We start from the raw sequence: 27076 nt of genomic DNA on the forward strand, positions 1-27076 counted from the left end.
AACTCTGCACAGGCAGTACCCAGAACTGAACCCGGGTCACTGGAGCTGTGAGGCTGCGGTGCTAACCACTGCGCCACTGTGCCGCCTCCAAAGAAGTGGGGGAGGGGGGACCTCCTGCCCTGTGCTGTGTCCCAAATGGTTCCTCCCTCCCTCCCCTCGGCCCCTTCATAACTGAGCTCAGTTTCCTTTAAAGTTTTGTCCTTTGATGTTACAGTTTATTCATCTATAATTCCTCCAAAAGAGCTGGAAATCTGGCGGCCGTTAACCCCGGGCCTGTCACCGGGAGAAGCCCCGCAGCTGCCGCCCCGCTCGGTACAGACGCGGCACTGGGAGCTTCTTATTGGGGGTGTTGAGGCCTACACCGGGTGTTTCTCAGGCCTCCCCGCCCACCTGCTGGCTCCTTTCCTCTCCTGTACTCGGCGGTTTCTCACCCGCTGCGTTTACTTTGGTACTATCTTCACAAAGGAGGACACAAATATTATACCAGAAATGTTGGTGAACACAGGGTTTAGTGAGGGAGGAACTGAAGGAAATCAGTATTAGTAGAGAAATGGTATTGGGGAAATTGATGGGATTGAAGGCCGATAAATCCCCAGGGCCTGATGGTATGCATCCCAGAGTACTCAAGAAAGTGGCCCTAGAAATACTGGATGCATTGGTGGTCGTCTTCCAAGATTCTATAGACTTTGGAACAGTTCCTACAGATCGGAGGGTAGCTAATGTAACCCCACGATTTAAAAAGGAAGGTAGAGAGAAAGCAGGGAATTAGTCAGCCTGATGTCAGTAGTGGGGAAAATTCTAGAGTCCATTATCAAAGCACTTGGAGAACAGTGGTAGAATCCGACAGAGTCAGCATGGATTTACAAAAGGGAAATCATGCTTGACAAATCTACTAGAATTCTTCGAGGATGTAAATAGTAGAGTTGATGAGGGGTGGGGGGGAATGGATGTGGTTTATTTGGACTTTCAGAAGGCTTTCGACAAAGTCCCACATAAAATTAAAGTGCATGGGATTGGGGGTAGTGTATTGCGATGGTGGTTGGCAGGCAGGAAACAAAAGAGTAGGAATAAACAGGTCTTTTTCCGAATGGTAGGCAGTGACTAGTGGGGTACCGCAGGGATTGGTGCTAGGACCCCAGCTATTCACAATATATATTAATGATTTAGATGAGGGAACTAAATGTAATATCTCCAGATTTGCAGATGACACAAAACTGGGTGGGAGGGTGAGTTGTGAGGAGGATGCAGAGAGGCTTCAGGGTGATTTGGACAAGTTAATTGGATGTCCCAAAGGATGTTCTTGCTATAGAGGGAGTGCAGCGAAAGTTTACCAGACTGATTCCCGGGATGGCGTGACTGATGTATGAGGAGACATTGAGTCAGTTAGGATTATATTCGCTGGAGTTCAGAAGAGTGAGGGGGGATCTCATTAGAAACCTATAAAATTCTAGCAGGACTTGACAGGGTAGATGCAGGAAGGATGTTTCCAATGGTCAGGGGTCATAGTCAAAGGATTCAGGGTAAACTTTTCAGGACTGAGATGAGGAGAAATTTCTTCACCCAGAGAGTGGTGAGCCTGTGAAATTGCTACCACAGAAAGCAGTTGAAGCCAAAACATTGTATGTTTTCAAGAAGGAGTTCGATATAGCTCTTGGGGCGAAAGGGATCAAAGGATATGGGGGAAAGCCGGAACAGGTTACTAAGTTGGATGATCAGCCATGATCATAATAAATGGTGGAGCAGGCTCGAAAGGCCGAAGGGTCTACTCCTGCTCCTATTTTCTATGTTTGTTTCTATGCTACAAGACTTCATTTTGTGCTGACTTCAGTTGCTATCAGGGCTATCAAAATTATGGTCCTGGATTCTGTTGGTGGTGTGCAGTTAACCTTTTATAAAGTAAAAGTAGTGAAATTATTACAGTCATTGCCCTTGGCAAATTATCAATGTAAAACCACCATGAAATTCAGTACATGGAGCTGATGATTCAGCAACATCCTGCTGAGGAAGTTTTCTCTACATCTTTCACTTCCAATGTGCAAATGGCATCAGCAGAATTTTAATGACTGCTTCAACTGTTCGTTTTACTGTAGCTTTGTTACTGTGCTGAACTTTTGTCTTCCTGTACTCAACCAGTTCATCAGAGGAGCAAAGTAGGTGTGACACACCAGGTGCTTATGTTAAATCTTTCAATGTGAACTTCACTGCTGCCACTTTGTAACTATTTGGAAATCATTGTGAGTGGTGGGAAGGTCAATTCCTAATATAGGTAACATTCCATGACAAATTAGGTTTGCTGCTTCTTTCAGAAGACTAGGAATGGCACCTCAGCTGGTTTGTCGGTTAACCAAAATGTTTTAAGGAACACATTTGAATGTAACCTGGAGATAATCTTTTGCAATAATGAACTTCTTTGCCTTGCGTAACTATCTGTTCTCTGAAATGTTCTTCCTCCTTATCACTGGGCTGGTGCCAATTGGCAACTGTGAAAGGTTACCACATTTTTATTTATTTAGAGATACAGCACTGAAACAGGCCCTTCGGCCCACTGAGTCTGTGCTGACCAAGAACCACCCATTTATACTAACCCTACAGTAATCCCATATTCCCTACCTACACTAGGGGCAATTTACAATGGCCAATTTACCTATCACCTGCAAGTCTTTGGCGGTGGTAGGAAACCCGAGCACCCGGTGAAAACCCACGCGGTCACAGGGAGAACTTGCAAACTCCGCACAGGCAGTACCCAGAATTGAACCCGGGTCCCTGGAGCTGTGAGGCTGCGGTGCTAACCACTGTGCCGCCAGTACCTCTATCTAGAAATATATCTCTGTTTAGATCGTCTGTGAAACAGCTAAATGCTTCTCCATGTTTCCCTCCTGTTTTATCCCACCTCTTCCTCCCTCCCCATCCTCAGCTGCTGTATTTAGATTGTAATATTGGGGTATCAGAAGGTAGACTATGCAGGTATGATCATCCTGGAGCTGCACATTACATAATTGATATCTGCAAGTAGGACCGCTGGCATCTTCCTCTGCTTTTTAATGCCATTAACCTTTCTTTTTGGGTGAGCGCAATAAAGGAGAAGCTTGTGAATGTTATTATTCAACATTGCTTGTGGTTTTTGTGTTGTATGGGATTATTTGCAACAGTTCATTGCAGATGGGAAGTGAATACAGTGGCACTGTTTGCTGTTGCATATTCTTCCAGAAATCTTTTAGTTTCCACACAATTTCTGAACAACCACAACCTGCCCATATGTAGTGCATTTTTAATGTAGTGAAAGGTCCCAAGGTGCTTTGCAAAGCACCACTGGAGTTCGGGAAAAGTGTTACTTAAAGTGACGAAAAATGCACTTGAAAAGTTAAGTTTTGAGGGGCCTTGTGAAAGTGGGAATAGATGTGCCAAGGTCTTTGTGAAGATAGTTCCAAAAGGATGAACGTCTGTCACTGACAGTTTGCGGGCAGGGAGGGAAAGAGGAGATGAATTGAACATAAGGTTAGGGTTAGAAGGAGAGGTGTGTGCTTGGACAAAAGTTGCTGGGTGGTTTGTTGGCTACCTGAGGTAAGACTGGATGGATTTCTCAACCAGCATGAAGATTTTGAAAAACATATGTTGGGGGGGTGAAGGGAGTTTGCAGAATGGGAGATGGATAAATGGTACTTGCTCTAGCCATAGTCCCAAAGGAATCTCTCCCCATTAGAGAGACAGTTTGTGATGTATAGCTTCAGGGTCATCACTCCTCAAGCATGGGGCAAGGTGAGGAGGCAGGCCTCCATGAACTACCACAGCTGGTACGGGGATTGAACCCCTGCTGTTGACATCTTTCTGCATTATGCACTAGGCGTCGAGCCAACTGAGATCACCTACCCCCTAAAGTGCTAATTTAGGTACAATTTGCATAATTTGGGATTTAGCATGTCAGTAGAGCATTAGGTAAGTTGTGCCTGTCATATTTGAGGGGTGTGGAGTTAAAGTAAGGATGAAGATGGAAGATGGAATTACACAATCTTGGCAATGGGCTATTTCTGAGGTATGAAGCCCAACTTGGAGCAAAATGGCATTTGGATTGAGCCTTGGCAAGCAGCTGGGAAGAGGGATGCTGGTAAGGGTGGGGGTGGGGGGGCAGGGATGAATGTTGGTGGAGTGGAGTAGTGGCTAAAATGTGGAGTTTCTAGTAGAATTGAAAAGAATCAATCTGTTCATTATTGAGCTGGAGAAAGCTTTGATTTATCCATGAATTGATATGGTATAGCACTACAAACTGTGAAATCCAGTGTGATGGTATTGGATCTTGGTAGCTGGATGTTGGCTAGTATATGGAACCTGACTCACCTTGCTTGTGGATGTTGCATGCGAAAGTAGCATGTAGAGGAGGAACAAGCATTGTAGGGGCAACTGAACTATAGTTGGAGGTGTGCTGGCCATGTTGGGTTTGGTAGAGTAGAACAATGAAGTGGTAGTGTCACAGTGGGGGATGGAGGGCATCATTTAGGAGGCTGGAGTGGGCCTGCATGGCTGAGGGCAGTTAGCATTCTGAAAGCTGGTGGTGTTACATCTAGTAACTATTACAGATTTGGGCAATTTACTTGGAGTCCCTGGAAGTTTCTTACTAAGGGCTTCTTGCATAGAGCTGACCGCCTGGGAGTGAACTGTTTAGAGGGTAGAGGAAAGTGGGCTTTGCTGGGTGCACATGCCTGTACTGTTCAAAGCCACTTTCGAATTGGATTTCATGTAATGTAATCATTTTCTTTTTGTGTTTTCATGTCTGAGAAACCAACATGAAGGTCCAAGGGCCAGATCCAGCAACTGTTTTAAAGAATTGAAGAGGAGTAAATCAGGAATAGTGGTTTGGTAATGGCAAGTTTGGGTTTTGTAAACCAGTAGGTTGAAATGAGGAAGACTGAGGGAGGTAAGGTGTTCCAAAATCTTATGGTCCTAGGAAAGAGGGAATGATGTGAGGAACCTTGCTGCCAAAATAATAAAGAAGCGGGGAGGAAGATTATACAAAGGGGTATTTGCAGCTTGAGGTGATTGTCTGCTGGTGTTGATGTTGAATTACACTCAGAAGAATCTGGATTCCGATTCTACTTCATACAAAATATGCTTTATGTGCTGATTAATGGCATGTAGATGTTTTATCTGAAGTCATCTCTCAATGTGGATGGACAATGTGCCAATGGATTGCAGTTTTCCTTGCAAACTGGAGAATTTTGGGACAAAGTAGGAAACAAGAGACTGGGACATTAGCAGCAAGTCCTGGTGAATGAAATGTGCAAGTGTGGCCAGGAAATTTCCTTGATGCTCTTCGTGTGAAGGGGCGGGGAAGGGGGGGGGGGGGGGGTTGGTGTGGGGGGTTGGTGGGAAGTGAAATGTCGACTGTGAGCACATCACAAGGGGAGGAAATATGCTATTATTTCTATCCTATATATTTGGTACTAATCTGGATCTGCATTCTTTTGAGGGCAAGGTCAATAGGAATATCATAGTCCACTACACCTTGCAGTATTGGGGTACATTGGAGGATTTGTCAGCCATGGGGGATGAGATGTTCAGGACTTGTGTATATCGATAGACATGTATCACTATCCATGGCTGCAAATAAAACTTGGATCATGCCACAATCTGCTCTAGTGGGCTCATCATTAACCACCAGACCTGGCTTGATCACATCAAGCATTACAGTGTCTTGGCCAAAGCCACCGACTATTTTAGAATCATCCTGTTTCTATAATGTTGATTACATTATAACAGTGACTACACTTCAAAAGTACTTCATTGGCTGTAAAGTGCTTTGGGATGACCTAAGGTTGTGAGAGATGCTATATAAATGCAAGCCTTTTTTCTTTTCTGGAGGGCAAAGATCATAAACAATCAAAGACAATGAATGTTAATTTTTACCTCAAGGGGGCTGGAGAGAAGCTCTCGTCTATAGTAACTGTTTGCAAAAGCAGGAAGTGCACAACATTAGTTGAAGTATGGAGGGTTCCATTGTTTAGTAGGATAGGATCTAAGTGGGGGTAGGTGAGAGGCTAAGGGGTCAGTGTGTGAACCCTTTCTTACAAAGAAAACTTGGATTTATATAGCATCTTACATATCTTACTGGGTCCCAAAGTGCTTCACAGCAAATTAATTACTCTTTGAAGCGTAGTCCCTTTTATGTCAGAAAATGCGGGAGTCAACTTGTTCACATCAAGGTCCCATGAGATGAATATTCAGTTGATCTGTTTTGAATTCCGCTGCTCTTGTTTGAATACTGCTGTTGGACCTTTTTGCACCCACCTGAACAGGCAGTTGGGAACTCAGTTTAAAGTCTCATCCAAAAGATTACACTCTTTGGTAGTGTACTGATTTATGTGCTCGCAGTCTTGGTGGGCCTGGAGTCCATGGCCTTCCAACTTAGGCAAGATTTGCACCACTGAATCAAGCTGACATTATCTCCCATAAATGACCTGGATTCAGAAAGCAATTATGAACTTGTTAAATTGAGAACAGTGGAGCATAGATACAGTTAATGCAATATAAAAGGATTTAAGCCAGTTGTGAAACCAGGCAGATCAACAGTAAATGGAATGTAATATTGACGAATGCACACCCTTCCATAAAAAAAGAAAGACTTGCACTTATATAGCCACTGGATATCTCAGTGCTTTACAGGCAATAGAATACTTTTTGAAGTGTGGTCACTGTTGTAATGTAGAAATGTGCTAGCCAATTTACACACTGCAAGCTCCCACAAACAGCAATGTGATAATGACCATTAATCTGTTTTTGTGATGTTGCTTGAGAGATAAATATTTGCCACGACACTGGGATAACTCCCCTTCAAAATAGTTCTATGGGATCTTTTACATCCACCTGAGGGAGCAGACGGGGCCTCAGTTTACCGTTTCATCTGAAAGATAGCACCTCCAACAGTGCAAAATTCTCTCAATACTGCACTGGAGTGTCAGCCTGGATCCTGGGGTGGGACTTGAATCCACAACTTTCTGACTTAGAGGCATGAGTGCTACCAACTGAGCCATGGCTGACGCAGCTATTGTACCAAACAAATTAGCAATGCAGCTATATGATGAAAGAAACTGAATTAACGTAAGACAATCTTAAAAGGGACCTGGGAATAAGTAACAATAAACAGTGAGATGAGAAAATATGGAAAACCAATTAGAAAAAAACAATAGAAATTTAGGATATATAGCTAAAACAATGAAGTACAAGTCTGCAGGTAATGCTGAACCACTTATAACGCACTTAGTCACCACACTTCAAAAGAAACATCTGCATCAAAAAGGCTGCAGAGAAAAGCAACCAGAGTAATCTCTGTAGTGCATTTGACTGGTTAGAAAATTAACACCAGTCGTCTTTTTCACTCCCTCTTGATATATAATTCTCACTAAATTTTTCCACATAGTCTTCCTCCCAGACAGTCCATTCCACATATTTTCCAGCCTCTGCCTGAAGGAGCTATGTTTAAACTGCAATTTTCCACTCTAACCTTCAACATGTGTCCCTGGTTCTGGAGTACATAGCAATTGAGCATATTATAGAATCATAGAGCGGTTACAGCACAGAAGGAGGCCATTCAGCCCGTCGTGTCTGTGCCGCATCTCTACGACAGCAACACTCCTAGACCCACTCCCTTGTCTTTTCTCCATAGCCCTGCAATTTTTTTAAATCATGGTTAAATTATCTATTCCCTTAAGAAACTTGAATAATATTTTCCCAGTTATGTGGAGAGACAAGAGAAGCTGGGATTGTGTGCCATAGAGCAAAGAATGTTAAGAGGGAATTTAATAGATGTGTTAAAAATTATGAGGGGTTTTGACTGAATGAGGGGAACCTGTTTCCACTGGCAGGAGGGTCAGTAACCAGAGGACACAGATTTAAGATAATTGGCAAAAGAACAAGGGTGGAGATGAGGAAAGAACAAATATGGAGCAAGTTATGACCTGGAATGCACTGCCTGAAAGGGTGGTGGAAGCAAATTCAACAGTGACTTTCAAAGGGGAACTGGATATACAATGAAACCTGTACAAATGGACACACCACAAAAAATACACCTGCAATAAATGGACACTTACTGACAGTCCCAAATAACTTGCATTATAATAGGTACAAACTGCCCTTTGAAACTACAGACACTTGCAAATTATGAATTACGAAAAGCCTTCAATTCACCAAATCCTTTTACAACATGAAATACTGGACACACAGGCAAGTGCAGGGTGGCAGCAAGGGACAGAAAACATTTTGTACATAACAAATTTTGGGGTGGAATAAGATGCCGGGGCTTTCAAAGAATAAGGAAGTGAGAAACCAAATATCAAAAGTGATCTAGATAGGTTGGGAAGATGGCTGTTGACTGGCAAGTGTTATTTAATATGGACGAATGTAATTTAATGAGACAAGGGAAGTGAAATAAACAGTACCAATATATATTAAGTTGCTCTAAGCTACAGAACAACGTAGGAGAGGGATCTGGGGGTATTGGTGGATAGCTCACCAAAACCAACAGTACAGTGTGTGGCAGCAGCAAGGAAATCCAATCTGATCTTGGGATGTATTACCAGAAGGACAGAACACCAATCTCAGGTGGTAAGTCTGTAAATAGTACTTTGTACTGCCACACCTTACAACTGCAAACAATTCTGGTCATTGATTATAAGGATACCTAGATACTGAATGTAATGCCGAAAAAGACAACCAAACAAATATCTAGTTTATGACATCAGAGTTTTGAGGTGTAGAGAAGCTGAGGACTGTTTACTCTGGAAAAAGGAAGGCTCAGGGAAACTATTCTTCAAGTCATGATCCTGGAACTGATTCCTACAGCATCTATTATAACACATTGGCACAGATTCAAACATAACCAATCTTTGCAAACTTTCAAAGAACAAAAAGAACAGTACAGCACAGGAACAGGCCATTCGGCCCTCCAAGCCTGCGCTGATCTTGATGCCTGCCTAAACTAAAACCTTCTGCACTTCCGGGGCCCATATCCCTCTATTCCCTTCCTATTCATGTATTTGTCAAGATGTCTCTTAAACGTCGCTATCGTATCTGCTTCCACCACCTCCCCTGGCAGCAAGTTCCAGGCACTCACCACCCTCTGTGTATAAAAAAAAACTTGCCTCGCACATTAAACCTATGTCCCCTCGTAACTGATTCTTCCACCCTGGGAAAAAGCTTCTGACTATCCACTCTGTCCATGCCGCTCATAACTTTGTAAACCTCTATCATGTCACCCCTCCACCTCCGTCGTTCCAGTGAAAACAATCCGAGTTTATCCAACCTGTCCTCATAGCTAATGCCCTCCAGACCAGGCAACAGCCTGGTAAACCTCCTCTGTACCCTCTCCCAAAGCCTCCACGTCCTTCTGGTAGTGTGGCGACCAGAATTGCATGCAATATTCTAAGTGTGGCCTAACTAAGGTTCTGTACAGCTGCAACATGACTTGCCAATTTTTATACTCTATGCCCAGACCGATGAAGGCAAGCATGCCGTATGCCTTCTTGACTACCTTATCCACCTGCGTTGCCACTTTCAGTGACCTGTGGACCTGTACGCCCAGATCTCTCTGCCTGTCAATACTCCTCAGGGTTCTGCCATTTACTGTATACCTCCCACCTGCATTAGACCTTCCAAAATGCATTACCTCACATTTGTCCGGATTAAACTCCATCTGCCATTTCTCCGCCCAAGTCTCCAACCGATCTATATCCTGCTGTATCCTCTGACAATCATTATCCGCAATTCCACCAACCTTTGTGTCGTCCGCAAACTTACTAATCAGACCAGCTACATTTTCCTCCATTTTTATATGTGTATATATATATATATATACTACAAACAGCAGTTCATTTCGGGAGCTTCTGGCTTTTTATGTGCCTTCCCACCTTATGGACTAATCATTTTGTGGCACAATTTCAGAGCCTTGCTGAAAGCTCGTATAATGAGGAATGACCTGTTGGGAAAGTTGAGTACAATTTGAGTTAAGTATTCTTTTAAAGAAGTTTCTGTGGGAACCATGTCGAGGTATATAAAAGATTAAATGGAATAGAGGCATGAATTGAGCTGAGGTGTTGCACCAAGTCAGGTTAGTAGGACCAAAGGATATAACTTTAAAATGGTGAAAATCACACTATGTTAGAAAACATTCTTTTTTTTCATTATCTAATCCATCAGCTAATATTAGAGTGAAAGCACTTGTACACTTTGCGGTGATGGTTGGGCTGCGATACTAATCAGTTCTCCTAGCTAATTTGTGATGGTGAGTGTTACAACCAGGTGAGAAAGGTGTCTAGAGGTCCCTCTCAGCCTTCACCTGGTCTTCCTGTAACAGGGTTTAACTTTAAACACGCTGTGTTTTGAGCTCCTCCTTGGTGAATCCTTGTTCATCGCTTTCCAATTATAAGGCAAAGCAACGAGCACAAACAGGTTTACAGGAGAAAAGTGAAATTTATTAAAATTTAACCTCTAATTCGGTTAACGCCTAATGATGCACGACGCGCCCACGCTAGCATGCATACGTGATACACACATGCAGATAGGGACAGTAAAGAGCAGAATTAGAAATAAGTGGAAAAGTTTGAGGCAATATCAAGAGTTTTTGGTTACGGGTCTTCGAGCTCACTGTATAGTCCTTGCTTGTAGGTAGATCTTGCTTTTCGTTGGGGCCCAGTATTATTCTTAAACCTTGTTCACTGTAGGAGACTTTTTTCTGTTGGAGTACATGCGTCTTCAGTGGATCTCGAAGCTGGTGAGAAAGAGATGGGAGCAGACAGGAGAGGCCGTGGCAAGCCAGCCAGGAGAGATCTTTTCTATCCGGGAGCAAAGAACTTTCTCTAATTCAAAAACTGTCCCTACAATTTAAAACTCGCCAAGTTGGCCAGCAGAGTGGGCACGTGACCGAACTTGTTTGACCAGGTCTTCTCTGTGTATTGTATGGGAGCAGGGGATAGCTCCTTTCTTCCAACACTGCTAATAAGCAAAAATGTCTTTCCGACCAGGGGCCTGGCAATTCCTTGTAACAGGCCTTCTCTTCTTCCCAGCAACAAATTGAAATTTAAATGTCAATGTGGTGAAATTAATGTGCCTCATTCTTGGCAGGTGAGGGCCTGCATGTCGGTGAGCTTCTGGGAATGTGTTTAAAGCGACTGATCAGAATTCTTGTTTCCTTTGGCAGCAAAAATGGCAAACCTCAAGGACAAGCTGATCGGACATTTGGTGACATCACAGCAGAGTCAGTCGCACAACAAGATAACAATTGTTGGTGTGGGTGCAGTAGGAATGGCGTGTGCCATCAGTATCTTAATGAAGGTAAAATGGGGTTCAGGTGATAATGTAGTAGATTCAACTAGGCTGCAAGTTAAGATTCTGATTTATTTAAGACGGACCTTTAGGGATCAGGTTTAGAGAGGGGGTGGGGTTTCTGCAGTTTTGGGACCGCATAGGATGGACAATCTAGTGTGCCCTATCATGAGGCAAACATGGTTAAATGGCATTGACAACTTTGATTTCCTCCGAAATGCCACCTCTCCATTTTCTACTCTCCTCTCTCTAAGACATTGACTCTTGCAGGTGGAGTGCCCCCCCAAATCTTGTTTATGTGACTTAGATGGAGTGTTTTGCCAGGTTGTACAATTACATGTGTTCTTGCCAAAAGAGTCATCAAGAACAGAAACTTGGGTTAATTTTACTCCATCCTATTTCCAGGTCTGCTAAGGAACATTGCAGTGCTTATACTGTTTCCCTGGCTGAAAGAATTACATTTATATAGTGCCTTTCACACCTCAGAATATCCCAAAGTGTTTTACAGCCATTAAAGTGCTCTTTAAATGTAGTCACAGTTGTAATATAGGAAATGCAGTAGCCAATTTGCACACAGCAAGCTCCCACAAACATCAGTGTGACAATGATCAGATAATCTGTTTTAGCGATGTTGATTGAGGATAAATATTGGCCAGGACACCAGTGCTAACTCCCCTGTACTTTGAGTCATAGAGTCAACATGGCGTAGAGGGAAGCCAGTCAGCCCATGCCAGCTCTTTGTAGAGAAAACCAGTCAATCCCATTGCCCTGCTCTATCTCTCTAGCCCTGCAAGTTTATTTCCCTCAAGTGCCTATCCAAATTCATTTTAAAATCATTCATAGTCTCCACTTCCACCACCCTTGTAGGCAGCGAGTTGCAGGTCATTACCACTTGCTGCATAAAAAAAGTTCTTCCTCACAGTCCTGCATATCTCTTGCCTAAAACCTTAAATCTGAATCCCCTAGTCCTTGTACCATTAACTAATGAACAGTTTTTCCTTTGTCTACCTTATCTAAACCTGTCATAATCTTGTACAGCTCCTTTGCTCCAAGGAGTATAGTTCTTTGAAATAGTGCTATGGGATCTTTTATGTCCATCTGAGAGCAGATAGGACCTCAATTTAATGTCACATCCACAAGATAGCACATCTGACAATGCAGTACTGCACTGGAATGTCAGCCTAGATCTTTGTGCTCACGTCTCTGCAGTGGGACTTAAAACGCACAACCTTCTGAATTGGAGGTGAGGGTGCTACCAACTGAGCCATGGCTGACTTTTGCAGGTGGCGTGTCCTGCTAACCTTGTCCATGTGGCCTAGATTGACTAGCATCCACTTACTTAAAACAGCATGACATTCGAACCCTAAAACTACTGGACTGTGTGTTTTAGGGCCTTTGGAGCTGCATCTGCTTGAATGTGGTTGTGACTCATCTTGTTCACTGTTTCAGGACCTGGCAGATGAAGTAGCTCTGGTGGATGTAATGGAGGACAAATTGAAGGGCGAGATGATGGACTTGCAACATGGTAGCCTCTTTCTTCACACGGCCAAGATTGTGTCCGGCAAGGGTGAGTACAAGGTTGGTGAGGAGAATGAGACTACAGAATTAGCCTGGGTTCATGCTGGAAATGGCATGTATGGACCTCTTGTTACCAGGCTTTGAGATTTGCACATGGCTCTGAAATAGAGAGGTGACAATAAATATCAATCCATGTGCAAAGTTCCAGGAGCAGGGAGGCAGAAGGCAAGATGAAGGAGTGGTGGAGGAGGCTGATGTGAAGCATAAACACTGGCAGAGACAGTTGATTGAATGGCCTGTTTCTGTGCTGTAGATTCTATGTAAGGGCTTGTAGTTTCTGTGTTTTCCAGCTTTCTGTGGTGATGAAGCAGGGTCTTTAGTGTATAGGCCTAGGCCTGAGGGGTTAGGGCACGAATGCTAATTCATGTGCACTTATTGTATAATGGAGAGGTAAAAGTGATACAGTTGTTTCAGACCAGCTATTGAATTTGTAGGATAGCAGTGAGATGTGTAATGGTGTCTATGGGGGATGGGAGTAACCCCATCTCGTTAGTGTAACCATACTCTTGTTCATTTGACAGATTATTCTGTGACCGCTGGATCTAAGTTAGTTGTGGTCACAGCTGGTGCTCGGCAGCAGGAGGGAGAGAGCCGCCTGAACCTTGTTCAGCGTAATGTGAACATCTTCAAATTCATCATCCCCAACATTGTCAAGTACAGCCCCGAGTGCATCATACTGGTTGTGTCCAACCCAGGTAGGTATTTCCCATCTTTTAAGGAGGGATCAGGAACTTGGGGGTTGACTGTGGAGGTGCGGCTAGGAGAATGAGCTCTTGTGGTCAAACACCTATTTTAAAAAGGTGCTGTGTTCAGTCAAAGAGGCACACAGTTGGAAAAAGGGTTGCCATTTTATCAAGCCTGTTGGGGTGGGATCATGATTTAAGCTCTGCTTTGCTGTTGACACAAATTCTATTCTGAAGTAATCCTCCATATCCTAAGTAAGGCAAATGCCTGACAAATTATGATTTTTATAACCTACCATGAAGTGATTTTTCTTTTTATAAAAAGTGACTTTTAAAACAAATTCTAACAAATTTGGTTAAATTGGGATTTTGTTTTAAGATTAAAAACTAAAGGACATTGCTGCACCAGGAGCCCATCCTTGGCCCAATTATCCTCACTGCTCCATATCTAATCTCTCTAGTTCTTGAGCATGCTGTTGCCAGCCTGCTCCATGCTCGTTTTATCACTCCCTGTTTAAAACCCTTCAATCTGACCTACCCTGTTCACAGCAACTGATGTGGTTTAAATCATTGACATCCTTTGTGACAGTGCACATTATCTTTTATCATCCTCCTTAATAGCGTCATTTATCATGACAGACCAACCCCATTATCTTCCTCCGTTTTTCCCCTTGATGTGCCTCTGGCACTACTTTGCTTTGTTCCACTCCTCCATGTTTCACTGTTGTCAGTAAGTTTCCTGCAATGGCTTTTCCTTGCATGGCCACCTCCAAGTTCCATCCCTAGGATGGCTTCTTCTCCAACCCATGGCCCCACCCCATTCCCAATGTTTGTTGGTATGCCTCCCCTTGGTGATGACATCTGTTAGGACACAATTTTTTATGTGCAGGCTAATGATGCCAGTCTCGACTGACCTGCCATCACTCTGTATGCTGTGACCACCAGTTTGCTGTCTGATGAAAAAAGTCCTGGCGTCTCCACAATTTGGCAAGTTAATATTGACAAAGAAAGCCATCCTGCTCAGTTTCATCAAGAAGTCTGCAATCTGTTTTCCCTCCCCAGTTATTTTGTCAGTCTGAATCTGAAAGTAGCCTTGTGGTTCTTGGGTTAAGTCCTGAGCTTCAAACACTATTTTGTATCTGGCCCCAAGATCCCAATTGGCTCACTTTTCCCAGTGCATTTATTTCAAGATCTTTGTTCTGGTCTATAGGTGCTGCCTTGCCTGTGCACCTTCTCCAGGACTACTTCCTACTAACACCAGCTCTGACCTTTTATTTTTGCTTCCACTTTAGCTTCAGTGGCAGAGCCATCAGTCTGCAACGGGTGCTGTGGCTCAGTCTCCCTATGTACAGTGGTGTCAGGCTGCTGGCCTATAGTTGGGGGAGGACGTAGAGGACTGCTCAATCTGCAGGCTTAGGGTTTGCTTGCAGAGTCTCAGCATAAGGTGAAAAAACATGTAGAATGGGGGGCTAACTGCTAAAGGAATATGAATGAGCAGTATGTGAAAATGAGCTGGCAGGGAAAGAATTTGCCTGAATGGATGGCTAGTAAAATGTGCTGAGCATGCTGTAGGAGCTCCCTCAAGCAGAAGTCTCTTCTGAGACAGCACAAGCTATTCATAGCAAAGAGCACTATCACTATGGAAACTACATACGACCCAGCAGCTGGCCTCCACAGAAAAGCTACCTAGTGCCCTTGGAGTTTGCTATTCAGAGATTAGAAGGAATTTAGAAATGAGCCTTCCCAGTAATCCTACTGAGTAATTCTGTGCTGTTAACTGTTTTTAAGTGCTGAAACAAAAATGTGAAGGAATGACTTAGCAGTGAGAACATGTGAAATAGGTGCAGGGGTAGGCCAGTCGGTCCTTCAAGCCTGCTGCACCATTCAATGCAATCATAGCTCATAGGTTCCTTTCAGACAACACTCATCAGGTGAAGCGCACGAGCTGGCCCTTGTTTATCATGGTGTCATCTATTAGCCAAAAGTATCAGTTTAATAGAAAATTGGAGGCAGTCTGTCCATTCAGCTGCAGGTTGAGAGGATGAGCTTTTCTGTTCAGAGTTTGGATTATATTATGGGGTAGTGATGGGCTAAGGAGTTGTTTTTGAGGATTATTCTGTATACATTATACATTTTCTTTTCCCGCTAGTGGACATCCTGACCTATGTAGCGTGGAAGCTGAGTGGCCTTCCCGTGCACCGTGTTATCGGCAGCGGCTGTAACTTGGACTCTGCTAGGTTCCGATACCTAATGGGGGAGAGACTGGGAATCCACAGCTCCAGCTGTCATGCCTGGGTGATTGGCGAGCATGGAGACTCGAGTGGTATGTCTGCAGGAGATACTCCAATTTATGCTTCAGAGGTTACAGTTGAAATTGAAGTAGGCCAAACGTCATGTTGCATTCAGTTGTCATGGAACCACATAGCTCTGTGACTGCTTCCCTCAGTTTGTTCCCAAAAGACATTTGCAGCCTGGATATTTGTCACCTTTGAATAGTGCTATCAGATATTCTTACAGCTCTCTATGTAATGAAACAATGTGACTCTGGAGTCTACGGATGATCAGTTTGTATCATGTATTACAATGATTTCACTCCTACAAGAAACCTGCAGTTAAACAGTTTGAAACTGTTAAATTACTGATGACGTGGGAGGGGCAGAAGGGTCTTTTGTAATTTACTTCATGGAGTCCTGCAAACTAAGATTATATGAACATGCAGGAATGATGGACAGTAAAAGACCAGATCATCCGTCAAGTCCATTCCATTCAATTATGGTGCAATTAAGCATCATGACTCCCAATGCTCCTCTCCCACCAGCAGCCATGTAATCTCAAAAGCAAACCACTGTAGATGCTGGAAATCTGAAATAAAAACAGATAATGCTGGATATACGCAGTAGGTCTGGCAGCATCTGTGGAGAGAGAAAAAGAGTTAACATTTCAGGTCAATATCGTCAACCTGAAACGTCAACTCTGTTTCTATCTCCACAGATGCTGCCAGATGTAATCTCCTTGGAAAGGATTTTTAAAAAAAATCAAAACCCTAGACTAATTCAAGAGGAAAAATTGTTGGAAATTCCTCTTTGCCCTCTCGAAGGTGAACAAAACTGAACTTCAGGAGATGATAGTGATCATTAGGTACTTTACCCAACAATCCATTTATATGCAGTAATATCTGTCTATATGGAGAAACTATAATACTGCTTCAAAAGGGCGGCACAGTGGCGCAGTGGTTAGCACCGCAGCCTCACAGCTCCAGGGACCCGGGTTCGATTCCGGGTACTGTCTGTGTGGAGTTTGCAAGTTCTCCCTGTGTCTGCGTGGGTTTTCTCCGGGTGCTCCGGTTTCCTCCCACAAGCCAAAAGACTTGCAGGTTGATAGGTAAATTGGCCATTATAAATTGCCCCTAGTATAGGTAGGTGGTAGGGAAATATAGGGACAGGTGGGGATGTTTGGTAGGAATATGGGATTAGTGTAGGATTAGTATAAATGGGTGGTTGATGTTCGGCACAGACTCGGTGGGCCGAAGGGCCTGTTTCAGTGCTGTATCTCTAATCTAAAAAAAAAAAAATGCCCTGGGAACTATTTATTTTTATTTATTTAGAGATACAGCACTGAAACAGGCCCTTCGGCCCACCGAGTCTGTGCCGACCATCAACCACCCATTTATACTAATCCTACACTAATCCCATATTCCTACCACATCCCCACCTGTCCCTATATTCCCCTACCACCTACCTATACTAGTGGCAATTTATAATGGCCAATTTACCTATCAACCTGCAAGTCTTGAAAGAACTCTGGATAAGGGGCAGTCTATACTCTTGCCTGTTTAACTGTGAATAATTGCCCTTCTTGGTGGAAAGGGTTGGGGAGATTGTATGATGGTGTAGAATATACACAGCTGATGGAAGGAGCAGCCCTGTTGGGACAAATGACCTTTTCTGTTGTTCAGGGACTGTTTGAAATAAGTTTTCCATTGTACATCAGCGACGACACATGCAAACTGAAGTGCTGTTGCTAAGATTTCAATGAAGTACGCTGCTTGGTGTGTTTTAGACTCTTTCCAAACTTTATTTGTGCTCGCAGACAGTATTTTGAATTGTATAACACAGGGTAATGAATGCTGGATCATCTTTGCGCTGGTTTTGTATTAACCCTGCTGCATTTATTTCTTGGTTTTAATCACAGTGCCTGTGTGGAGTGGCATGAATGTTGCAGGTGTGAGCCTGCAAGGACTCCATCCTGAGATAGGAACTGACAAAGACAAAGAGAACTGGAAGAAGATGCACAAGGATGTAGTGGACAGGTGAGAACTGGAGCGATCTGACCCATCTGAAAACTCTAAGCAGCCCCTCTGTGTATTGTCTTTCTTCATTTGGATGTTCTGGCTTCCACATTGCCTTGAGGTCTTTAAATGGAACTTGTGAGAAACTCATGATGTAGTTCCAGTTTGATTCAGGTTTTTAAGATACTGTTAACACTTCCTCAGTCAAGATCTGCTTACAAATTGCACTTGAATACCTTTTAAACACCTTTTAAAGAAGTGGAGCTGGGAACTTATTGGTTTAAAAGACAGTTTGGAGGATATGACAAATGATGGGGGTGGGGAGGGTACAGTAAGGTTTGGAAAGTGAATTGGAGAATGATTATTTATTGATGGAAAATATTGCTACACCTTTGCAGAGTCTTGCCTAGATCTAGAAATTAGGAGTCTCACCATCCAAAGCATTTCTGAAAATGGAAGATGTGTGGAGGATTGGATAGGTGCAGCCTTCATTTTTGTGATATCTACTTTTTAAAAAAAAAAATCCTATTATCTCAGTATATCAGATCACTCAACTTATAAAGACCACGAAGGGTTATTCTTTCAATGCAAAGCTTGGGAAAATGTCTTTAGTCAAAGCAGCCAGTTCTAATATTCTTAAATACCATTTCAGGTCTACTGTCATGCTATAAATGAGTTTCTTGTTTTATGGAGAACAGTCCAGTATTCCATATTCACACTGTATGTTAGGCAGCAGTCAAATAACCAACCATATTAGCTCATGCATGAAGCATTATTTGGACAAGACATCAGAGTGCGATCATGGAACTATAAAACAGCAAGATCAGTGCCATCAGGGGAGGAGGAAAGAAAGTTGAGGGTAAAATGATGTCCTGTTTCTTGTGCTGCTAGTGTTGTAAGTCATTATCAAACAATATCACTGGCTGGAAATTGATAATGATTAATGGCTTTTCTTTAAGAACTGTTGACTGGGGATTTAGTGTGTTATCCTTGTTGCGCTTTCTCCACAGTGCTTACGAGGTGATAAAATTGAAAGGATATACCTCCTGGGCTATTGGGATGTCTGTGGCAGACCTGGCAGAGACTATTATGAAAAACCTGTGTAAGGTGCACCCTGTATCTACAATGGTTAAGGTAAGAGGAGCTATAGTGGGTGAAATGCACAGTGAGACTAGTATGAGCAGTTCTAAGAGTTAAAACAGCAGATTTCACAACTTCCAACCTTGCCTTCCCAGATTAAGAGGGTGGGAGATGTTATCTGGTTTGGCAAGGTAAATTTTTTATGAGTGACCTAAGAGGGGAGAGGAGAGTTGAAATATCAACTGAGAAGTACCCTGACAATCCTATCCTTTCCTTCATCTAGGATTTCTATGACATTAAAAATAATGTTTTCCTGAGCCTCCCTTGTGCTCTGAGTAACCAAGGAATCTGTACTATTGTGAAGATGGTGCTGAAGCCAGAAGAAGAAAAGCAGCTGCAGAAGAGTGCCACAACCTTATGGGACATTCAGAAGGATCTGCAGTTCTGAACCTCTCCTCCCTAGCCTTCCTATACAACAGTAACTGCAACGATCATACACTGGTGATTTTGTGTGTAGCCCATTTTAGGAAATAGATGGTCACCTTTGTCTTCTTCCTTTTCTGTGATCATTTGCTTTCAGTGAATTAGTGACTTGTTTTCCCGATCATGAATTGTTCAACAGCTACAAGTATTACTGGGAGGGAGCTTATCTGTATTTTGTGTAATCGTTTCGTCTCCCTCACTACTGCTAATGTCTTAAGTATTTATGTATTTGAGTAAAACCATATCCTGTTTAAAAAGAAATAAAGTTTGATGAACTGTTTGTTTTCTGAAGCTGTCTTTTATGACTGTTCATATTTTTTAAAGTTTGCAGTACAGAATCCAGTTTCAAATCCCAACCAACTCTCTAGTAATCTGCAACAACTCCTAAAATTCAGAAGTTTTTTTTAAAAAAAGGGTCAGTGTTCATTCACCAAACTGTAGTCTCTCTCTCTCTGTTGTGGGAACTCTGCCTCTAAATTGAGAAACCCAAGGAAAGGCCAAACCTGTGTGTGCACATTATCAACTATTGAAGAGTGCGAGACAAGATGCTTGTAAATCAAATTGTGATAGTTAAACACTTTTTCAAAGTCATAAGAATTGCAGGGAGAGGGGGAAAATGGTGGGGGACAAGGAGTGCCTCAGTTTAGAGGGCCTGGGTCAGAATCAGCACAATTCCTACCAATTCTTTAGAAATGTCTGTGGGGATGCTCCATTGCAGTACCTGGTCCTGGAGCCATACTGTCTGTTATTAAACTGAGTTTCAAGGATTATGGTTGGACTTCAACCAGTGCTAGTATGATCAAGATGATCTGAAGGTTTCATACATTCGCAGTTTGTGCAATTTCCTCTGGTGTGTGTTGCGTTGAGACTGTGTGTCATGGCAACACAGTCTAGTTCTAATATGCCCTGCATCGTTCCCAAATAAACTTGCAAGAGTAAATATCTGCTATCTTGACAGATTAACTCAGTGTTTGCTAAATGTCTGTGGAATATTCAAGATATTGCAGTCTACAGTGATCTCACTGCTGGGACTCTTAACACAGACTCTGCCTTACAGAAGGACATATGGCAACTATGACTTATGTATGGACTCTCCAGCTGGAATGGGAATTAATTTTCACCTCTACTTTCATGAATCTCTGATCTGCCTTTGCGTTAGTATCTGGTTGAATCTTAACACATGAAATGGAGGAATAAACATTAAATTCAAATAGTTGTTCAATAATTATGGTTGAGACCCAACAACCTTTCATGTGCTCACTAATCAATTTATGCTGCACCCTGCTCCTGACAGACAGTTGAACAAAATAATTTCAATACAATGCAGTCTTGATATATTCTGAGTTTGATGTGAACTTTATGGACCACAGGAAATTTGTTTTCCTCTTCAAATCTCCCTCTTACTTTTAAAAAATACAAAATGCTTGAAGTACTCAGCAGGTCTGGTAGCATCTATGGAGAGAGAAACTTAACGTTTCAGATCTAGGACTGTTTGTTGGAACTCATCCCCCCTCCCCCCTTACTATCCTGTTTTGGAAACCTTTTCCAGTTTGCACATTCCATTCCAGTGCGTCCAGGTTTCAGTTCATTACTCCAATATTCAGATCTCAACTTCATCCTAGCCACTGGAATTCCATTTTGAAACCACTGGTTCTTCCCTTAACCTACATCTGATTGCCCCATCAGTTCACCCTCATCTTCCCCACATTTCTTCAGCTCCCTTAGAAAGTGCTTTGAAACAATGAGTGCAATATAAATGTAAGTTATTTGTTGAACAGTAAATGGATGCTGCTGCTGCCATCATCTGAAGTGGGTATGTAGCCAATAGGCTGGAAATGTAGTTCCTATCACAAAGTATCAACTGGTCATATAGAATTGACCTTCCAGCTGTCAAATAGGTAGAGATTGGTTACTGCAGTATTCAAATTTGCATTGTAACTTAAATTATTGTTGATAATCTTATAGAATAGATTCACCTCCCTACCAATGGGTACAAAGATAACTAAAATCTCCATACAAGTACTGTGTATAACAATTGAGACAGCAATCCCATGGTGTGGACTCCTGAATGTCACTGCTTACGGGTATGTTAGATTTCACCTATTCCCAGCATCAGCAGTAAGGGAAGGCAAGCAGTCCAGGTCCCAATTTGGAATGATGTTGATTTTGCATGTGATGTTTTCCTGCGTGTTCTCATGACTGTTGGAACAGTGAAATTAGAGCAAGGACCAGTTACAGCCACATTAAAAACCAAATATATTTAGAGAGACAAAACTAAGGGACAAAGGTAAAAGATTTAGAGTGAATGTTCTAGAATGCAAGGCTGAGGCAGTGGTGGGTTTTACTATCTATGGTGGGCAAAAGTGGAGGGGTTGATTTACAGGCCAAAATCAGAAAATCAATGCGCAGAGGTGGGAGAACACAATTCTGGAGTGGTAGGGTGTGGCGAGGCCATGGTAATTGAATATGGAGGATTATAAAGTTAAGGAAATGATAAGAAAGTGAAACTTATGTGGCACAGAATGTAGACAATAAGGATTTTGGACAAGTTGGAGTTTATGGAACACATTGCAGAAATTGAGTCTAGAATGACAATAGGGTTTTTGCAGTGGTTAGGCAGTGATGAGCTATGCTGCAGAAATGGAAGTTCTGTTAATCAGTACAATGTGGTGTTTGAAGCTCGTATCACGGTCAAAGAGGATGCAACGTTTTGCATGGTTCAAGATTTAGCCTGAGTGAGTAATCAGGGAGGCTGATGGTGCAAGTGGCAAGGGAGTAGAGTTATGGTGGGCAGGGGCCTGAAATTATTTTGCTTTTCTCAACATTCAATTGGAAGACATTTCAGCAGATCCAGAACAATGTGCAGGGACTCTGACATCACAGAAGCTGCCTCTGTGACTGCAGATATTGTCAACAGGCAATAGCATGTAGATGACAGAGAAAATCATGTTTAACTAACTTGCTGGAGTTTTTTTTGAAGAGGTAACAGAGAGGGTTGTTGAGGGAAATGCTGTTGATGTGTACATGGACTTAAAGGCATTTGATACAGTGTCACACAACAGACTTGTGAGCAAACTTAAAAGGGACAGTAACATCATGAATAAGAAATTGGCTGAGTGACAGGAAACAAAGTAGTGGTTAATGGATGTTTTTTGGGCTGGAGAAAGGTTTGCAGTGGAGTTCCCCAGAGATCAGTGTTGGGACCCTTGCTTTTCCTGATATATATTGATGACCAAGACCTTGGTGTGCAGGGCACAATTTCAAAGTTTTCAGATAATATGACACTTGGGAGCATTGTGAACAGTGAGGAGGATAGTGTAGAACTCCAAAAGGACCACAACGTGGTGGAATGGGCAGACAGGTGGCAGATGAAGTTCAATGCAGAGAAATGTGAAGTGATTCATTTTGGTAGGAAGAACATGGAGAGACAATGTAGAATAAAGGGTACAATTCTAAAGGGGTGCAGGAGCAGAGGGACCTGGGTGTATATGTGCATAAGTCATTGATGTGGCAGGACAGGTTGAGAGTGCGGTTAATAAAGCATACAGTATCCTGGGCTTTATTAATAGGGGTATAGCGTACAAGAGCAAGGAAGTTATGTTGAACTTGTATAAGACACTAGTTCGGCCTCAGCTGGAGTATTGCGTCCAATTCTGGACACTGCACTTGAGGAAAGACGTGAGGGCATTGGAGAGAGTACAGAAAAGATTCATGAGAATGGCTCCAGGGATGAGGAATTTCAGTTATGAAGATAGATTGGGGAAGTTAGGACTGTTTTCCTTGAAGAGAAGGCTGAGAGGTGATTTGATAGAGGTATTCAAAATCACGAGGGGTCTGGACAGAGTAGATAGAGAGAAACTGTTCACATTCATGAAAGCATAGAGAACGAGAGGGCACAGATTTAAAGTATTTGGTAAGAGAAGCAAAAGTGACGAGAGGAAAAACTCTTCTCAAGCAGCGAGTGGTTAAGGTCTGGAATGCGCTGCCTGAGAACGTGATGGAGGCAGGTTCAACTGAAGCATTCAAAAGGGAATTAGACAGTTATATGAAAAATAAGAATGTACAGGGGTATGGGGAGAAGGCAGGGAATGAACTGAGGGAGTTGCTCTGAGAGCCGGTACAGACACGATGGGCCGAATGGCCTCTGTTTGCGCTGTTAACGGTTCTGTGACAGGGACCATGGATAAAAATCCTTAAGAAATTCTAGAGGGGACTGTGCAGATGCAATGGAAAAGCCATAATTGGAAATGGACTGGCAAAGGGACGTCTCACAGTGCCGGGCAATCAAGAAGTGATGGAGGAGGATGATCTGCTGTTGAATCACGTGGCGTAGCAAGATAAGCAAACTTGCCACTTCCATCCATTGAAAACGACAAGCATGTACATTGGGAGCTACTGTTTTTAGTTTAGTTTAGAGATACAGCACTGAAATAGGTTGGGACTGTATTAAACAACTTGCAGATTTTTAAACCTTTTAAATCCAGTTTTCCTTCTCTACCTCTTGATAATGACTTGCCTTATCTATCCCTTCTATTTCTGGGGGTGATGAGGTGCATCTTAATGCATGGCAACTGTCTTTGGTAAGAGGTCAGGCTCACTTTTTTTTTTTAAAGTACAACAGTTTAAAAAAACAGAAAATTTCCCAACACAATGCAGCTGTCAATAAGCTTGGAATTTAAAGAATCTTTATTCCAGTTCCTACATTCCCCCTCCTGAAGGTTACAGGTAAATACAAAGTGCCTTGACAAAATAAAACTGTATAAAGGAAAAGAAAGAAAATAACACAATCAGAAAATCAACATAATTTACAGCTGGAATATGCAATAACTTATCCTTTCTTCTTTCTATGAGAATGGTTAATTGCAGACAGACAAATGAGAGAAAGTAAGTCAGACCTGACTCTAGAGTCACACAAATCATTGTTCAGTACAAGTCACTAAGGCCAGCTGTCTTTCTTGCTTTCTGCATTAGTGCTCGAAGCTGGAACTGTTTGCGAGACAAGAGACGCACATGCTGTAGAGAAAGGAAATAAAATTAGTGACTTCTACAATGAATGAGAAAATCCTAAGTTTGTAAACAGACAGCACTGCAATTCAAAGGCAGGTGCTCCGTGTTTTGCATTCGGTTAGCTGTGTAGACTATTTTCTAAATTCCCAGAATGGTAACTGAACGCAAATGCTCCTCGTGTCAGAGCTGAAAGTTCCTCAACTGGGTTGCTCTGCATTTTTATGAAGTTTCTCCTAGTCACTATGAGGGATCTCAATCTTGAGCAATAAAGCAATTTTCTAAATTCCCAGAATGGTAACTGAACGCAAATGCTCCTCGTGTCAGAGCTGAAAGTTCCTCAACTGGGTTGCTCTGCATTTTTATGAAGTTTCTCCTAGACACTATGAGGGATCTCAATCTTGAGCAATAAAGCATCGCTTCGTAAGGCAGTTAAGTATAGAATTAAACTTTTACTTGCCCAATGTCTGTACCAGCTCTCAAAGAGCAACTCCCTGAATTGTAATGAGCCCAGAGACTGACCAATAAACTGGTTATTGTATTCTGAATTACTGGTTATATCGTGCTCTCATGTGACTTTTTGATTTTGTATTTGCTAGATTGTGACTTAGGCTATAAACTAACATATCTTAAATAGTAAAATAGCATTGACATATTGTAGATACACAGTAGTTAACTGCTGCTATGCCCTCAGAAGTTAGGAACATGAAAACATTGCATCTGTTCTGTTAATGAGAACTGACTGGACACAAGGTCCCTGAATTCTATGTGGCAGTTTGATGCTGACCATTCATGGAGTCTCTCAAGTTTATTCTCATTTCTGATGGATTACTCAATTTAATGTGTGTCTTTTGAGCTCAAAGAGCTGCTAACCATGTAAACAAATAAAATCCACAAGAAAGTTATATTTGAATTGACAGGCTTGCTATACCTCCTTTGGGCATTCCTCAGTCACCATGGGCACAAATTTGGTTTCTATAGCACCACAGAAGTCTAGTGCCCCTTCATAGAAGCGTGTTCACTCAGGCATCCCACGTGTGCACCAGAAGCAACTGTTTCGACGCTATACTGACGGCACACAGCTCTCCCAGCTGCGTGACTGCAGACTTCCTAATTTGGACCACGCGGCTCCATTGAACAAATACGCACATCACTTTGTGAAGATCAAAGGCTGAGCTTCAAGATGGGCCCCGCACCATGCTATTTAAAGGGCCAGGCTTCCAACTTCCAGCAAGGTGATTTTGAAAAAACTTCTCCTATTGCAAAGTGCCTGGAAGTAATCTGGAGTATTTGTAGAGGTGTTGTGGTGAGTTGCTGGATTTGGCAGGGAGGGTTGCTGCATCTTCACAGAGACGCAGAGTATTAAGTGACCTGTCCACACAAAGGCTGCAACAGGTATGGGGGCAGCAGTGGCAGTGCCAGAGTCTGCAGCATGACAGGGAGATGCAGCAGAGGCTGCAGAGAGGGGAAGCTGTGCACGTTACCTGCTACCGAGTTGGAGCTGGACTCCTCCATATCCCTTGCCAGTAACAGGAGGCTGTCTGGCAGCTCTGCCAATCCACCCAGGTCTCTGTGTGCATGCCCATCAAGGACTCTTCTGTATGTTGCCTCTTCGAGGTCCTCATCCACGTCCTCTGCAGAAGTTGTCTGCGACCTCACCCTCTGGTGAGCTGGCAAACAAATCATCCTTTACCTGACGAGGCAGCAGCCCACACGTGCCTGGTGACTCATCATGTGCGGATTTCAACTGTATTGTCGCCTCCAAGGTATGTGCAGTGCCAGTATCTGAGCTGCTGCCCTCACATCAGGTCTGTGCTGTTGTTCTCTCTCCTCCTTGAGCTGGGGTGGAAAGCAAGAAGTTCATGTTCATACCATCATGCCAGATCTCACAATGAGGTTTAGCTGGGAGTTGAGAAGGGGCATAAGGCAGGAACATACTGTCACCCGCAATGTTCTGAGCAGCACCAGATGACATTGACTCTGGCGCCGCCAGTCCCATGATGCCAAGAGTCACCTCCGCAGTAGGGATCACGAGATGCAGGCGTCCTTGTTCCCTGCTGGTTCTGCTTTGTCCCTTCTGTTGTGTACTACCTTGTCCTGCAAGAGAAAGGACAGAACGTCAGTTTTTGGGTGATGAGTTTGCCAGAGCTGAACATCTGGAGGCTTGTGGAAGCAGAGAGAGGAGAGTGTAAGGCTGGAAGCACTGGTAGGTGTGCGAGGGTGCAATGGAGTGCCTGGATGTTAGGCAGGTGTCCTAAGAGTCAGGGAGTGCAGATGGGTGAGTGATGGGGGTGTGGTGCATTAAGCCGCGTGGGTGGTTAGTGGTGTGATGGGTGGAAGATATCATGTGAAGATGCATTCGCTGACCTTGTCCATCCATGAGGTCATTAGACTTCTTGTGGCACGCCTGCCAGGTCCTTGGGGTCAGATGCTGGGAATTGACCTCCCTGGCCCCACCTGCTCCCATTTGCTTCTGAGGTTGGTCCTTGAGGGCCTCCTAGCCCCCCACAGAACCATGGTGTCTGCTCCTGCCCACCTCCACCACGAATGCCTTAAGTGCCGCATCTGTCACCTGAAAACCCTCTCTCTGCCCTGAAGTTCCATTTTCTATATTTTAAATTGCAGCAATGTTATTCAATGCAGTTTCACTTTA

The 27076-nt window shown here is 43.1% G+C and overlaps 2 protein-coding genes across 4 annotated transcripts in view; one reads left to right on the plus strand and one right to left on the minus strand.

Annotated features, from left to right (window-relative positions):
• The window catches only part of LOC137377006 (L-lactate dehydrogenase A chain), a 25490-nt gene extending 5791 nt beyond the window's left edge, over window positions 1–19699 (plus strand). For both annotated transcript variants that reach the window (XM_068046120.1, XM_068046119.1), the window contains exons 2-8: window positions 11183–11316; window positions 12757–12874; window positions 13407–13580; window positions 15718–15891; window positions 17760–17877; window positions 18867–18990; window positions 19220–19699. In XM_068046120.1, the coding sequence (XP_067902221.1) occupies window positions 11188–11316; window positions 12757–12874; window positions 13407–13580; window positions 15718–15891; window positions 17760–17877; window positions 18867–18990; window positions 19220–19384 (1002 nt within the window). In that variant the 5' untranslated portion in view covers window positions 11183–11187 and the 3' untranslated portion in view covers window positions 19385–19699. The remainder of the gene's footprint in view (window positions 1–11182; window positions 11317–12756; window positions 12875–13406; window positions 13581–15717; window positions 15892–17759; window positions 17878–18866; window positions 18991–19219) is intronic.
• Window positions 19700–24082: 4383 nt separating this feature from the next.
• The window catches only part of tsg101a (tumor susceptibility 101a), a 50817-nt gene continuing 47823 nt past the window's right edge, over window positions 24083–27076 (minus strand). Inside the window, exons 10-11 of one of the 2 annotated variants that reach the window (XM_068046117.1) lie at window positions 25355–26520; window positions 24345–24432 (exon numbers count right to left, since the gene is read on the minus strand). In XM_068046117.1, the coding sequence (XP_067902218.1) occupies window positions 26452–26520 (69 nt within the window). In that variant the 3' untranslated portion in view covers window positions 24345–24432; window positions 25355–26451. Of the gene's footprint in view, window positions 24433–25354; window positions 26521–27076 lie in introns of both variants that reach the window. The other variant, XM_068046116.1, reaches the window with a different exon arrangement.

This window comes from Heterodontus francisci, chromosome 14 (assembly GCF_036365525.1).
Source record: "Heterodontus francisci isolate sHetFra1 chromosome 14, sHetFra1.hap1, whole genome shotgun sequence".
NCBI classification, from domain to species: Eukaryota; Metazoa; Chordata; class Chondrichthyes; order Heterodontiformes; family Heterodontidae; genus Heterodontus; species Heterodontus francisci.